The sequence below is a fragment of the Podarcis vaucheri genome (genome assembly GCF_965113315.1).
Source record: "Podarcis vaucheri genome assembly, chromosome: 3".
NCBI lineage: Eukaryota > Metazoa > Chordata > Lepidosauria > Squamata > Lacertidae > Podarcis > Podarcis vaucheri.
This window is the reverse complement of record NC_138761.1, coordinates 74,574,698-74,589,119: the sequence shown is the minus strand read 5'-3', so window position 1 is coordinate 74,589,119 and position 14,422 is coordinate 74,574,698. Positions and strand designations below refer to the sequence as shown.

The window sequence follows — 14,422 nt, the reverse complement described above, 5'->3', positions numbered from 1 at the left end:
GGAGTCGGAGTCAGTGGCCAGACGCAAAAGCAGGAAGGGCTCCTGCAGCTTTAATAATTACGTAGAAGAGGGTATGTTGTACATTGTGTGCTAATCTATACCTGGTGCAATTCCCACTTCTACACAACTATTACAGGTGTAGCAGCCCTGTCCTCTCTTGCATCCGACCACTGTGCTTAGTAAGAGAACTCAAGATTTGCATACAGGAGACCCCATGTTCAGTTCTTGGCGCCCCTGCTTAAAAGGGGCTCTGCCAGCATGACTGGGAAGGGGGCCCAGCTGAGGTCTTGCAGACGGTACTGAGCTAATTGGACCCTCAATCTGACTTGCTATAAAGCAGCTCCACCTGTTCATAGGATCTCACTGGACTTCACCGAATTTCTGGCAGTGTTCCCCCTGCCAGGTTTAAAGAATACTGGCATTAAACAAGGCACCTGGGTTTGTGTGATATTTAGTGGCTTGTATTTCTTCCTTTGGAACTCTTGGCTTATTCATTGGCTTGTAGAGGTTCTCTCTGTGTTAAGAGTCCCAGCATAAAGAAATCACATTGCTTGTGAGGCTACTCAGGATCCATTGCCAGGACCATGCTTTCAGTGCCCAATTCTGTATCTGTATCTCCTCAGCAGATGTGCCCAACACCCTCACAATGCCTTCAAGGGAACAGCAGCTGTATGGTGGGCAGCTGGCAAAGCTGGAGTAATGCTTTTGAGAAGCTTTTATGGCAGGGCACATGTTTTCGTGTGTGGAGGGTCTAATTCAGTGGCGCAGCTTGTTCCCTCCCCCCCCCCCAAAAGGGAGGAAAACTCCTCTGTCACAGGGCTCCTGCTCCTCTGTAGAAAGGCAAGTTGCGTAATAACAGTGTACAATACATGGGAACGGAACTTTGTTTCAAAACAATGTTGGGTAAAGACTTGGCTTTTTCATTTCATTTCATTTTACAACATTTTTATATCGCCTAATAACATTCTCAGGGTAGCAAACAATACAGTTTGCTAGTCCATGACCATAATAACCACCACCACCATCAAACTTATAATCACTTAAAATATTAATCATTAAGTGGTATATAAATGTCTTAAATAAATAATAATAAATTGTTCATTAGAAATAGTAGAGATAATACCACCAGCAGTCAGCCCTATAAAACAGCACTGCAAAGCACTGAAAGATTATTTTTACATATCACAGGAAAATAAAAAGTTTTCCAACTAGCGTTGAAAGGGCCATAAACGTGAGTGCCCATCAAGAGTCTCCTGGCGGGGCATTCTTTATGTTTCAGGGGTTTCCCTGCATTCCAAACATGGAAGAGTGTTTTTTGTTTTAATCTCCTGAAACCAGAAATAAAACCTAAGCACTTGGTTTGCTTTTTTAATCTTAGGTATCCAGGGCCATTTAATTCATTCTCAAATGTGTGGTGTACTAAATGATCCATGAACCATCTTTTATCTTTTATGTTGTGGCTGCTATTTTAATTCATAGGAATTAATTAAACCAATCTGGTATTAGACTGGGTGATGTCAGGAACATATCTACTACTGTTGGAATTTTCAGACTAATTCATATAGCCTATTTCTGTAACGTGTGCATTCCTGCATGAATTCTCTGCAGCTGTAGTTAGAGCTTGAGCATGTGATTTATTTAGGGCTTGTTCACACATCTGGGTTTATTGCGTTGTGCTTATATTCCTTTTTGCTTGAGTCTGAGTTAGAATGCTTCAAGAAAGTGGAAGACTTGATGGCAAACTAGATGTGATGTTAAATGTGTGAATGCATTTGTGTCCATGGACTGCTGCCCCCCCCCCCGATCAAGTAAAACAATAGAATTACTTAACTGACCAATCATGTTGGTTCTGCCCCCCCCCCAACAAAAATCCTAGCTACGTCCATGCTTGTGTCTTTTAAAAAACGTACTTTCAGTGCAGCAGCTGCAAGAGGGGATCAAGATCAGGACTATGGCATATGAGGAGGGAGAGTTTTACCCTCCTACCATGTCACAATCCTGCTAAAACTCCCTTCTCTCTGATGCTGTTATTTACCGCAGGAGGGAAGCTGCCAGTTGCACCAATGGTAGCCTTCCTCCCAGAGGCTCTGGGAGGGGGAAATTGTATCTGCTTGGACCACAGCATGGGAGGTAAATGCTAAATCTTCCTTGCTGTGCAACACATTTCCAATCCTAACCCCTTCACTGTGGGTATTAATTTCATAGTTGAAAATAGACTTAGTAAATGATTAATACAGTCTGCAACCTACAGTGGTGCCCCGCAAGACGAATGCCTCGCAAGACGAAAAACTCGCTAGACGAAAGGGTTTTGCGGTTTTTGAGCTGCTTCGCAAGACGAAATTCCCTATGGGCTTGCTTCGCAAGACGAAAACGTCTTGCGTTTTTTGCAAGTTTGTTTCCTTTTTCTTAACACCCTTAATACAGTTGCGACTTGACTTCGAGGAGCAACTCATAGAACGCGGTGTGGTAGCCTTTTTTGAGGTTTTTGGCGATTTTTGAAGCTTTTCCAAAACTTTTCTGACACCGTGCTTCGCAAGACGAAAAATTCGCTAGACGAAAAAACTCGCGGAATGAATTAATTTCGTCTTGCGAGGCACCACTGTATTTGGTTTTACCCTGAGGAAATGACTCCATTTTCTTTTAACTCTATCCTTAGCTTTCACATATGATGTGGGTGGGTGGTGGGGAGGCACCTGCTGTAGTTAATTAGTACAAAATTTACAAGGATACGTTCACAGAGTGCTGTCATAGGCGCCGACTCCATGGGGCTTGAGGGGGCCCGAGCCCCCTCAAAAATTCGTTTGGGGGGGCTCAGCCCCCCCAATAATCTCGGGCGGCGGTGGGCGCGTCCGCGGCTTTTATAGGGCGCCCGGCGCGCACCAGCTCGATAACGGGCACCCGCGCGGCGGGGGGCGCCGGGCCGGAGGAGGGGGGGCGGCCGGCCTGTCTCCTTGGCAACCCCATTGAGCAGCGCCGGCTCCCCCGGGAGGGCCATCCCCCCGCGCCGCCGATCGCCAACACCGCCGACGCTGTGGCTGCCCGAGCCTGAGCCTGAGCCCGACCCGGAGCCCGAGCCTGAGCCCGAGCCCAAGCCCGTCAGTCAGTCAGTCAGTCAGGAAGGAAGGAGAAATGGGGAGGGAGACGAGGGAGGAAAATTGCGCGCAGGGTGAAGAAAGGAGAAGGGCGAACGAGACGAGCTTCCAACCCAAAAAAGGGCTGGAAGACTGGGAGGATGCAGGATCGGGAAAGAAAGCGACGCCTTCCCCGCCCGCGACGTCGCCCGCTTGTCATTGGCAGCGCAGCGGGCGCCCAGAGGGGCTGGGCACCGGCGCAGGGCTGCTCCACAGCCGCGGAGGACAGCTGCGCGGCTAGCAAGGTGCGCCACGTAGAGCGGGGCCCTTGTGTGGCCCGGTGGCCAGGCAAGCTCGGGCGGGGACCCCCATGCGAATCTAAGACGGGAGAAGAGGGCAGAGCAAAGGGGGTCCCTTCCCCAACCTCCGGCTCTGAGACTTCCCTGCGCCCCAGAAAAGCGAAAGGATTTTCTCTTCTTCTTTTTTTATAAATATTTTATTAAGTTTTCAAATACAAAGTTAGAAACATACACTGAAGAAAAAAGTAAAAGAACAAGAAAAAGAAAAAAAGAAAAAGAAGAAAAGAAAACCAACCATTCAACACATTTTTTATATAACTAACTGGACTTCCTCGCATCTCCCTTACCCTGCATTCTTTATAATAAAGATATCAGCAAATTATTACCTTGTTTCGTACCTTATTTTGTACTTTTCAAATACTATACCTCTAAATTTAACATACTTTTCATCAGTTACTTATATCTTAAATTAAACATAGTATTACCTTAGATTTTGACCTTTTCTTACTTAAAATATAATTTCCTGTTTCCCAAATCTAATTGCTGAAGCTATAGTTTCCGAATCGTCTAAATTTTTAACATTCATACAACTTATATTGTTTTTGTAAATAGTCCTTAAATTTTTTCCAGTCCTCTTCTGTTGTTTCTTCTCCCAAATCTCGGATTCTGCCAGTCATTTCAGCCAGTTCCATGTAGTCCATCAATTGCATCTGCCACTCTTCCAGTGTGGGCAAATCTTGTGTCTTCCAATATTTTGCAATAAGTATTCTTGCTGCTGTAGTTGCATACATAAAGAAAGTTCTATCCTTCTTTAACCCTTTCTGGCCAACAATGCCCAAGAGGAAGGCCTCTGGTTTCTTGGGAAAGGTATACTTAAATACCTTTTTTAACTCATTATAGATCATTTCCCAGAAGGCCTTCACTTTTGGACAAGTCCACCGGAGGTGAAAGAGAATGTCCCTTCAGCCTCCTTACATTTCCAACATTTATTATCAGACAGGTGATATATTTTTGCAAGCTTGACTGGGGTCATGTACCACTTATAAATCATTTTCATAATATTTTCCTTCAAGGCATTACATGCAGTGAATTTCATTCTGGTGGTCCATAACCTTTCCCAGTCCTCAAACATGATGTTATACCCAATATCCTGAGCCCATTTTATCATGGCTGATTTGACTGTCTCATCCTGAGTGATTTTCTCTTCAACCTGCCCTCCATCCTCTTGCGGAAAACTCTTTGCCTGCCCTGCCCGTATCTCGTTTTTGCTTTTTAATTCCACACACGCACCCTTCGGACTTCGTGGCAATCGGGCGCGCGGGTGCGTTTCCTAAGAGAGTGAGGACCCCCTCCCCCTCCCCACCTGCTCCCTCGCCAGCCAGCCAGCCAGCCGCGCGCCCTAGCCGGAGAGCCCCGGCCGTCCCCGTCGCGCAATCGGCTGGATCTCCCTTCAGCAGGCCAGGCTCACAACTCGGCCCAGGGACCCCCCAGCAGCGGATCTCCGGCCCAGCTGAAGAATCCGGCAACAAGCCCCCTCCTCCCCAATCGCTCCGCCGAAATACGCTCCAAAACCCTCCAGATAGGCCGCCGGCCGCCAAGTCCCGTGGCGCCCTGAGCGAGGGTCTCTCCCCAACACCGCCACCTCGAACTGCGTTCTCCCGGCTACCCGAGCGAAGCAGCGGCAGGACCCCAGTATGGGCCCCCCCAATATTTTTTATAAGTCGGCGCCCCTGAGTGCTGTTGTACTTAGATCCCGCTTTCCACAGGAATCTCTGGTCAGCCACTGCGAGAACAGGATACTGATCTAGATGGGCCATTGGCCTGATCCAACACGTTCTTCTTATTTGCACTATAATTTTGGCAATACCCAAGCAAATTACTTTCTGATTTAATTTAGAGATCATAAAGCTAAGCTTAGCCACCAATTTTAGGAATCAATCTGTTACTATCACAGTCAACCTTCTCATCTAATGCAAAAAGAAAACAAAATAGGAGGGATCACACTGGTTTGCTTGAGATATGATGGTAGCATTTCAAAATATATATTGTGTTGGTCTGTTGGCTTTTCAATGGGTTACAGTTCCCATTTTCTGTTTCAGCCACTTGGAGCCAGTGATTACTTGGAAGTAGCTATGCATTTTGACCTAGTCTTTGTTCGTCACATACCTGAGTTTACAATGGCAAAAAGGACCCAAGCTCGCCGCTTCATTACTCTTGTTGATACTTTTTACGACAAGAAGGTAAGCGGTCAGTTGGTAAATTCTTACAAGATTAAAGCATCTTGAATTGCTCTGGAAATTATCAGTATAAGATTAATGGGTAATGCAAGTTAAATCTTCCTATTTTCTCTCATATTTGCCTGCTGCTTTGGGAAATTGGTTCCACATGAGATGACAGGGGTGAACGAGTTACAGGACAATTTAACCCAGATACAGTTTCGGTCATAGGTCCTCAACAGGTGGGAATTAAATTTGATGTGATTTTAATTTGGTGTGTTTTTAATTTCCTGGAATCAAATGGGAATGCCAATCAATTTCATTAGGTGAGCCTGAGTTCCAGCGCTATAAAAGAAGAACGAAACATTCTCTCTTGTTTTCTCCAAACCAGGACACATAGATAAAACATTGCTGCTCACCAAATCCTATCCCTGAAAATCTGCAACTCCAAGGTGGAGTTTAAGATAGCTTTAGATATTAGAAAATTGGTATATTCTGCCCCATGCCCCCACCAACTCTCCTGAGTCAAATAATATATTTCCAAGAGAAATTATCATGATTCTTTTTTCATGATTGGTAAAAAGTCACATCATGTTTTGCAAGCCAAACAATAGTTAAGTTGAAATTATCCACAAAGTTTTGTTTGCTGCTATAATTCCAGGGTACAGATGTGCTTTGTTTTCATCTTATTTCACCTAGAGTTCCAGACATGATTCGTTATAAGTGAACAGACGAGTAAAGTGTTAATGGGTTTGCCCCAAAGTGATAATAATTTTAGAAGAAACAGCCACTCTTGGTTTTAGTCTGAGTTGTGGGACCTCTAATGAAATAGTAATGATAAATGCAGCACTTAGCTTGGATTTACAAAGGTTTCAATCATGGGAGCAAAATCAGCAGTATTAAAACAACTAAAAAAGGCTCTTTGTATTTAAGCTGATGTTTTAAAAAGTGATGGAAGACATTAAGCTTCACCCTATGTGTGATTATAGCCACGCACTTAAATATTTATGCAATCAGGAAATATCGATTGAGATTAAAAACCTTTTTCAAGAATGTCCTGGCAAAGAAATTCACACAAAAAACCCACCTTTAGTTCAGCAAGATAGTTGGGACTTATCCAGACAATCTTATCTTTGTTTAGTAAATGACTTAGATGCAGCTCACTTTTTCTGGTGGATCCAGATGTCTTTTCTCAAAACTCCTGCATTTTCCTCACAGTCAAGCAACAATATTTTCTCACTGGACATTATGGTGAGCCACACACACAAGTATGTTATCTCACCTTGCCCATTGCAATTGTAAGTATTATTCTAAAAGTGTCACAAGCCCTGTTAGATACTGGCTGTATTTAAAGCTGGGAGAGTGCTTGTTCTTTCTTCACTGGACAATTGCCCTATCATAGATACCAACAGTTTAAAATATACATTGGCACCTGCAGCTTGTGAAATGGCAGGCTGTGTACTAGAGGTTCTCAACTTTATTAACTTTATCCTCTTTTAAACAAGGATGCTAAAACTTAAAGGCTGACAACTAGCAACTCACATTAAATGTATTTTAGACCATAACCCCTATTGGCCCCAGGGGGAGTCTGCTCTAGCATTTGTAGAACAAACATCATGAAGCAAAATGTGCAGGTACCATTCCAGGAATTGTTTGGTGGCAAAGGAGCCTCCTCCCACCTTTCACTGTTTTTAGTCAGTGAGTAAAGGCACAGCTGTGATTGAGGATTGCTATGGCGAAATTTAGAATTGCACACATCAAAGACGCCAAAATGACTTCAGAATTACTCCAGGCAGTGTAGAAGGAAATTCCTGGTTCACTTTGAAACTGTGTTTTGGTCTTCCTTGAAGTATGTGTGTGTGGTTCTATATTGTTCTCTTGACTCAGAAAATGGTCCTTTTGAAGCTGACAAAAATTCCCTGGTAGAGAAGTGACAATTGTCTAGAAAGAGGAAAAAAGAGAAATACAAAACTGTAATGTTGTGGTGGCTAACTATAGTATTTCCACCCAAAAGCAAAAGGTAGTAGCAAAGTTTATTCTTTCTAACACAGGTTTCATGCCATGCCAAAAGATGTATTATTTTGTATTTAACATTTCAAAATTCCATGAGTTACACTTGGCTTTTCATATTTTCTGGTGATGCATCTATAAGCATTAACGTTGTTTCAAAAAATATAATGACAATAAATCACCAATTAAATTTGTCACAACTGAATTTAATTCATCTAACAAAGCATAACCAATTAGTGGCCTTATTTCAGTTCATTTCTGCCCTGCCTTCCATTGTGGCACAGAGTTTCTATATTGTTTTACTACAAAAGGAAAGTAGCTTATTGCATGATAATGTTCAATGAGCATAAGTATTTTAAATTGTGTTTGTGTGTGTGTGTGTGTGTGTGAGAGAGAGAGAGAGAGAGAGAGAGAGAGAGAGAGAGACAGACTGTAAGCTAAATGCTGTACAAAACCAGTAGAAATAACTGCCCTAATGCTGGCTTACATTCTAACGAATAGTAGAAGAAAACAATGGCTTACATTTTGATTTTGAGGATATTTACTACATATAGGTTTTGATGGTAAGATGCTATACCCAATGACTATGTAAAAGAACTAAAGTTAGTGGTGATTGTGTTAGAATGGCTCATTTTTTATAAATGGGTTTATGGTTAGTGTTTGTGAAGTGAAGAAGGAATGATGGTACAGTACAAGCCACTTGCATTCTGCATTCTTATGGAGAGCTACTTATGCTTGGCAAAATCAGAAATCATTTCAGTTGTTGTCTATATCGAAATTGCTACTTACACAATACAAAATGAAAACATGGTGGATTTTACAAAATTCAAATGGAGAAATAGGAGCCATATGTGATAGTACCTACAGCTTTTTCACTCTCTTCCAGGTGCGTATTGTTTGCTCTGCATCAGCACCACTCCAAAACATATTTATTCAAGAATCCCATGATGGTGGATTGGACGAAAGTAGGGTAATGATGGACGATTTGGGGTTGAGCCAGGTAAGCACTATGACCATTAGAGCCTTTGTTGCAGGAGAGCATAATTGGTTTTGGTCTGAGTGGTGGTGCTAGGGGGGCAGTGAGCAGCAAAAGCATTTAACCGGTCATTCTGTAGCTTTCTGGCAGGATCAACGTTGCACCTTTTCTCCTATTCCAACTTAAAGCAATGCTATTCATAAATGGTTTGAACCAATCCATTTTAGCGTAATTCTAGAGATACTTCTAATCTATTACTCAGCATGTGTTAATATATTATTAGAAATATTGGGTCATGCTGCTGCTTTAATACATGTTCTTCAGATTTAGTGCAACTACATTTAGCTTTGTACATTGCACTTGTATCATCATCATCATCATCCCACTTTTTTCCTGGACTGGAACTCAAGGCGCCTTATTTTACTTGAGCCACCATGTTGGGAATCTGTTTATTGTCTAATAGGTGTGTTATAAGAGTCTCTTTCACTCCAGGTTTACAAAGGAGTGAGCTGATAAATGCTGCTTCCCAAAACTGATTTGCACAGGATTTGTAATTAACTAACTTTTACTCAGAGTAGACCCATTGGAATTAATGAGCCTAAGTTATTGTTGTTTAGTCGTGTCCGACTCTTCGTGACCCCATGGACCAGAGCACGTTAGTCATGGTCATTAAGCAATTACTCTGAGTAATTGTTGGTTGAATATAACCCAGAATACAAGAATTTGTTGCTTGCATTTCTGCATTATAGATTATATTTCTGTTCTTACATTATATAGTTTATGAATACTAATACCTGACAGAAAGTTAAATCAGAAGTTAGAAGCCTCAAGTAATTTTATCTATGTCAAATAGTTTCCCGTGTTTATCCAGTAAAAATAGGTTTCCTAATAAGTACTCTTTTCTAATAATGTCTCCCTTTTATATCTTATAAAGAAATATGGTGGTTCTGAAAAGTACCGTATTTTTTGCACCATAACACTCACTTTTTTCCTCCTAAAAAGTAAGGGGAAATGTCTGTGCGTGTTATGGAGGGAATGCCTACGGGTGGCATGCCTATAGATTTTCCTCCTCTAAAAACTACGTGCGTGTTATGGTCGGGTGCGTGTTATAGAGCGAAAAATACGGTAATTTAAGGGTTGCAGCTTAGCCCTCTTGTTGCTGATCTTTCAGTGTATGCTGTTAATGCACAGTAGACTCACACAGTTTTCTATCTTAGTGCCATTCACCTTGGTGGGGGAAAGCATAATGTTTTCAGAATATGAGCCAACACACATTTTAAAAGCCTTGTCCTAGCATGTTATATACTTGAGAAAACTTGCTTTCATTTTAGTCCTGCTGTGAGAGGAAATTCAAAGAAAGTGAGAGGAATGTTTTGTGAACCCAGTCTGTTAACTCCTAACTGATAAGGATTTAAAAAAAAAACACATTACTGAATATATGTTAACACAAGTGTCTCTGAAAGATCTCTATCATACAAAAATGTTGTACAAAACTGTGATGTGATGCACAAATGGGGGTAGGTGGGAATGGAAAGAGATTCATCCTCACGGTACATTGGCCCCTGCAGGGCCAGCTGTGTTATGGTGATATTTAAACCTAATATTTTGTTGTGGCTTTACCACTGGCAAAGGAAGATATAGGTTAATTGTTATCATAGAACAAGTGTGTGCTTTTCAATTAGCCTCTATATTTGGGGTGGAGAACCAGATGTTATTGAACTGCAACTTACAACATGTCTGACCACTGGCCATGCTGGCTGGGACTGAAGGGAGATGGAGTCCACCAACATCTGGAGGGCCATTGGTTCCCTATCTCTAGGAGGGCATCAAACCTGCAACTGCAGACAGTAAAAAAAAAAAGTTACATGGGCAATACCATTTTATTGCACAAAGACTGACACATGGAGTCATCCAAATAGCCTTTATCTGTGTAGACGAAAGGATGTGTGCCATTCAATGTAAGCAGTGTGTGTGTGTTTTGCTATTATCAACCACAGAAAACAGTCCCAGTCCCTACTCTTGGAATAAATATTTTTAAAGCCTCTCAAACTTCTGTCTAACTGGAAAATGTTTATGTGCATGTAATAAAGTGTGTGCTTTAGAGTTAGCTAGCTGAATTGTGCCTGTGTTTTACAAACATGTAACCCAGAGACCTGCAATGCCACCAAAAAAATATTGCACAGAAGCACAGCCAAAAGCAGCAACTGCAAGGTGCTGCTCCCTGTATTCTTTTTTCAATATTTAAGAATAGTTTTGTTCCACAAAAGCATGATGGCAGAAGAAAGGGAGCTTGATAGTTATGAATTGCACACAAACCTGGGGGGGGGGTGAGGTGAGCGGACGGACTGTGACTATGTGGACTCAGGCCACACTGCAAGTTTGAGAAGTCTTTCATTTTCTGGTTTCTTTTTAATGCTTCCTGCATTTTAAAGAATTGTTCTTTGCTTCCATCTCTCTCTAGGATTCAGCTCAAGGACTTTCAATGTTCACGGGAGAGGAGGAGATTTTTGCCCTTCAGCGTACCATCTCACGACTGACTGAAATGCAGACTGAGCAGTACTGGAAGGAGGGGGACAGGAGCAACCAACCACAGTTGCGAAAAGACTAGCAAAACACAAATAGTGGTTGTAAAGAAGAAGAGTGCTAACTCAATGCAAAATTATTTTTAACAGGCACACTGCCCAATTTTGCACTTTACTTCCTAAACATTTGCCTTTTTATTTGTTAACAAGGACAGGTTGCATGCTGGAATGCTGGTGGGAACAGTTTTATGCCTGTGTGTGGAAGTCCAGCCTGACATGAAATTTTTCCTGACCAAAAATCCAAATCTACAAATTATGTGGAAAGGAGTGGCACATACAGTTTATGGCCTGCATTTGTATATCATACTTGAAAAACTACACCTTGAACAAATGGTAGGTTCAAACCAGGCAAATTAAGTACATATTATTGCAACATATTAAGTACATATTATTGCATATTATTGCGGATGCCTACCTCTAGTATTTCGGTTACAGATAACTGCACCTTCAGTACCCTTGAAATTTTTTTTTTAAATGATTCTGGGCAGCAACTGAAAAAAATCAGTTTCTCATTTTACTAAGTACAAAATCACATAATTGCATCTTGGTAGCTCTGCCATTCTAAATACATTTCTTATTTCTGCTTGCCTACTACCACGGTAGACCTATTTATTGTTATTCCATTGCCTATATGTGTGACCCCCTGTCTCAAATTCTTCTGATAGGGAGGGTGCAAAGAGAAAATAAAAGTGGATTTATAGAACCAAGAGTAAAAAATGCCATTAACTGGATAAGTATCAAAGCAAAAGTGAACTCACTGTATAGGCAGACCAGATAGGACAATCTTACAAGATTTGAGGTGAACTTTGTACTGGTAGTGAAAATGGACTTTATAATGGAATTTGACTAAGTTGTCCTCCTTCCCTCCTGATGCTGAGGATTTTTTCAAGCAGCTATGTACAAGACAGTAAGTGCAAATCTACACACACTCACCCACCACCACAATGCAGTGATCCTTCTACACCAGATAGCCACCATTGCCATATGTAACATTGGTGGATCATGCTCTTTCACTGAACAGCATAAGAGAAAGCAATGCAAACACAGAAACATCTCTTAGCAGTTCAACCACCCATCAGTCATGATATTGCTTTACTAATAAGACCGCCACATTGTTCATTTAGGGAAGGTACCAGTCAATGGATGGTGTTGGTAGCATAACTCTTGGATACCCAATGTACACCACAAACAATGCACAGTCTGGCATCCTCAAAGGCACACTTCCCAGTGCAGACCACCATGGTACAGTAAGCAGGAGCACCAAAACTTATGCAGAGAGAAACCAACATTCCTTCCATAATAGTTGCCCATGGGCTACTTGAGAAATCAAATCCACTAGGAAAAAATACTTCTAGACAGGCAATACAAACAGTATAACCACTTTTGTTTGAAGGACACAAGTTGTTTTCAAGGTAGAAAGCTGTATGACAAGGAAAAGGAGAAAAGGGATTATATTGTGGGTGCTCTGCTAGCAAGAATGACATCTGCCACAAAAAGCGGTGGGGGGACGACTGAACTAGAAACCATCCTTCCCACCTCATAGACCTGTTTTCTATCATCACAGCCACAGGAACAGAAAGACGTATGATGAGGTCTTTGTCATCTTCCAGAGGCAAAGGTCACAATATAACTCCAACCATATTGACCAAGATTGACAAGGTTTTATATGGACACACATATAAAACACATAAACACACATTGTGTTGGTCCTGATCCTAAAGGCAGCTGAGCTAAGTTACAGTACTTTTACTAAACTTCATAAGTGGAAGATAGTTCTGATAGCTTTATGAACGCAAAGGACTGTGCATTTGATGGTGAGAAATAAGTACATTTCCCCCCATCGTTGTCCCTCCATGCTGGATACAGCTATATCTGCTGTAGCAACTGTCTGCCATGCACGCTTAAGAAAAGGTTACCAATTCCACGTTGTAGTAGCTTGATTCCCACGGATCACTGCTGGATTTGTTGTAGGCTGCCTCTTAGGCAATGGGGAATAACCTTGTTTCTTCACCTCTTGGAAGGTTTCCTGTAGAGAGCCAAGTGAGACACAGGGACAGTAATGAGTAATGGTTAGCAACTTCATCAATGTCTGTAGGCAACCAAACCAAACTGGAATATTTACCGTATTTTACTTCTTGAAAATTGTATACTACAAATACCTGCAAAAGCCCTTCCAAGATGCCAAAGGACAACGTGTAAGAAATAGTTGAATGTGGAAGATTATTGCCGTAATTGTAAAATCCATTTTATGTGTATAAGCCTTGCGGTACACAAAGTGTAAATAAAAATGTCAATTATATTTAAAGCCTACTACCAGCATCTAGTTGCAATATCATAATATTTCAAGGGAAACGGTGTGGCAATTTAATATACTCCTCCTCCTCCTCTTCTCCCCATTAACCTCTATTCCGTGAACCCTCTGGAGCAGATTTTGAGGATGTGCTGTAAGGTGGAGAAGAGTTCCACTGTGCAGGTGGAAGTCTGCTGAACTCGTGGAATAGCAACATTGGATACAGCCCTAAGAAGTAAGCCCCACTGAATTTGCTTGCAGTCAACTGAATACAAATGCACAGGACTGAAATGTTAGCTATGATTTTGCAACAGAAGGCGACAGCTATGCTGTCGTATTATGGATATGTGTGCATATGCAAACCACCCAAAAGAATCAACGCCAAGTAAAGAATGAGCCCATAAATATCATCCATATTAAAATTGTCCAGGGGTTATTATTAAACACCAGGTATTATTTCAATTTATCAATGTTTCCATTAGAAAAGACGTGGTAACTTCCATTCCAATATACTAAAAATAGATGACAGCCTCTTGCTCTCACAGTGGATACCTGTGGGAAACCCACAACCAAGGCCTGAGCCTAACAGCACTCTCCCTGCTTGTAATTCCCAGCAAGTGGTATTCAGAGGCACACTTGAAATAGCACATCCTGGCTAGAAGCCATTTATAACCTTATCTTCCATGAACCTGTCTAACCCCCCTTTAAAGTCTATCCAAAATGGTATGTCCTTAGCCATTGGTCATGCTTGCTGATGGGAGTTGTAGTTCAGCCACATCCAGAGATCAAAAGTTCCCCACACCTGCCAGGGAGGCTACCTCCATGGGGAAAAGGGGAAAAAAGATCTGTCTACATTATAGCATTAGGTCCTATGGGTGATGTCCACGCCTTTGCTTCCTGCAATGTTTTTGAAAGTCCTAGCAATGAACATAACACTCCTGAGAGAAGGAAATGTGCATCTGTCAACCATCAGTGGAT

The 14,422-nt window shown here is 41.9% G+C and overlaps 1 protein-coding gene across 2 annotated transcripts in view; it reads left to right on the top strand.

Annotated features, from left to right (window-relative positions):
- The window catches only part of AFG1L (AFG1 like ATPase), a 61,026-nt gene extending 49,499 nt beyond the window's left edge, over positions 1–11,527 (top strand). Inside the window, exons 11-13 of one of the 2 annotated variants that reach the window (XM_082216664.1) lie at positions 5,470–5,610; positions 8,483–8,596; positions 11,034–11,527. In XM_082216664.1, the coding sequence (XP_082072790.1) occupies positions 5,470–5,610; positions 8,483–8,596; positions 11,034–11,180 (402 nt within the window). In that variant the 3' untranslated portion in view covers positions 11,181–11,527. Of the gene's footprint in view, positions 1–626; positions 785–5,469; positions 5,611–8,482; positions 8,597–11,033 lie in introns of those variants that run through there. The other variant, XM_082216665.1, reaches the window with a different exon arrangement.
- Positions 11,528–14,422: the final 2,895 nt, after the last annotated feature.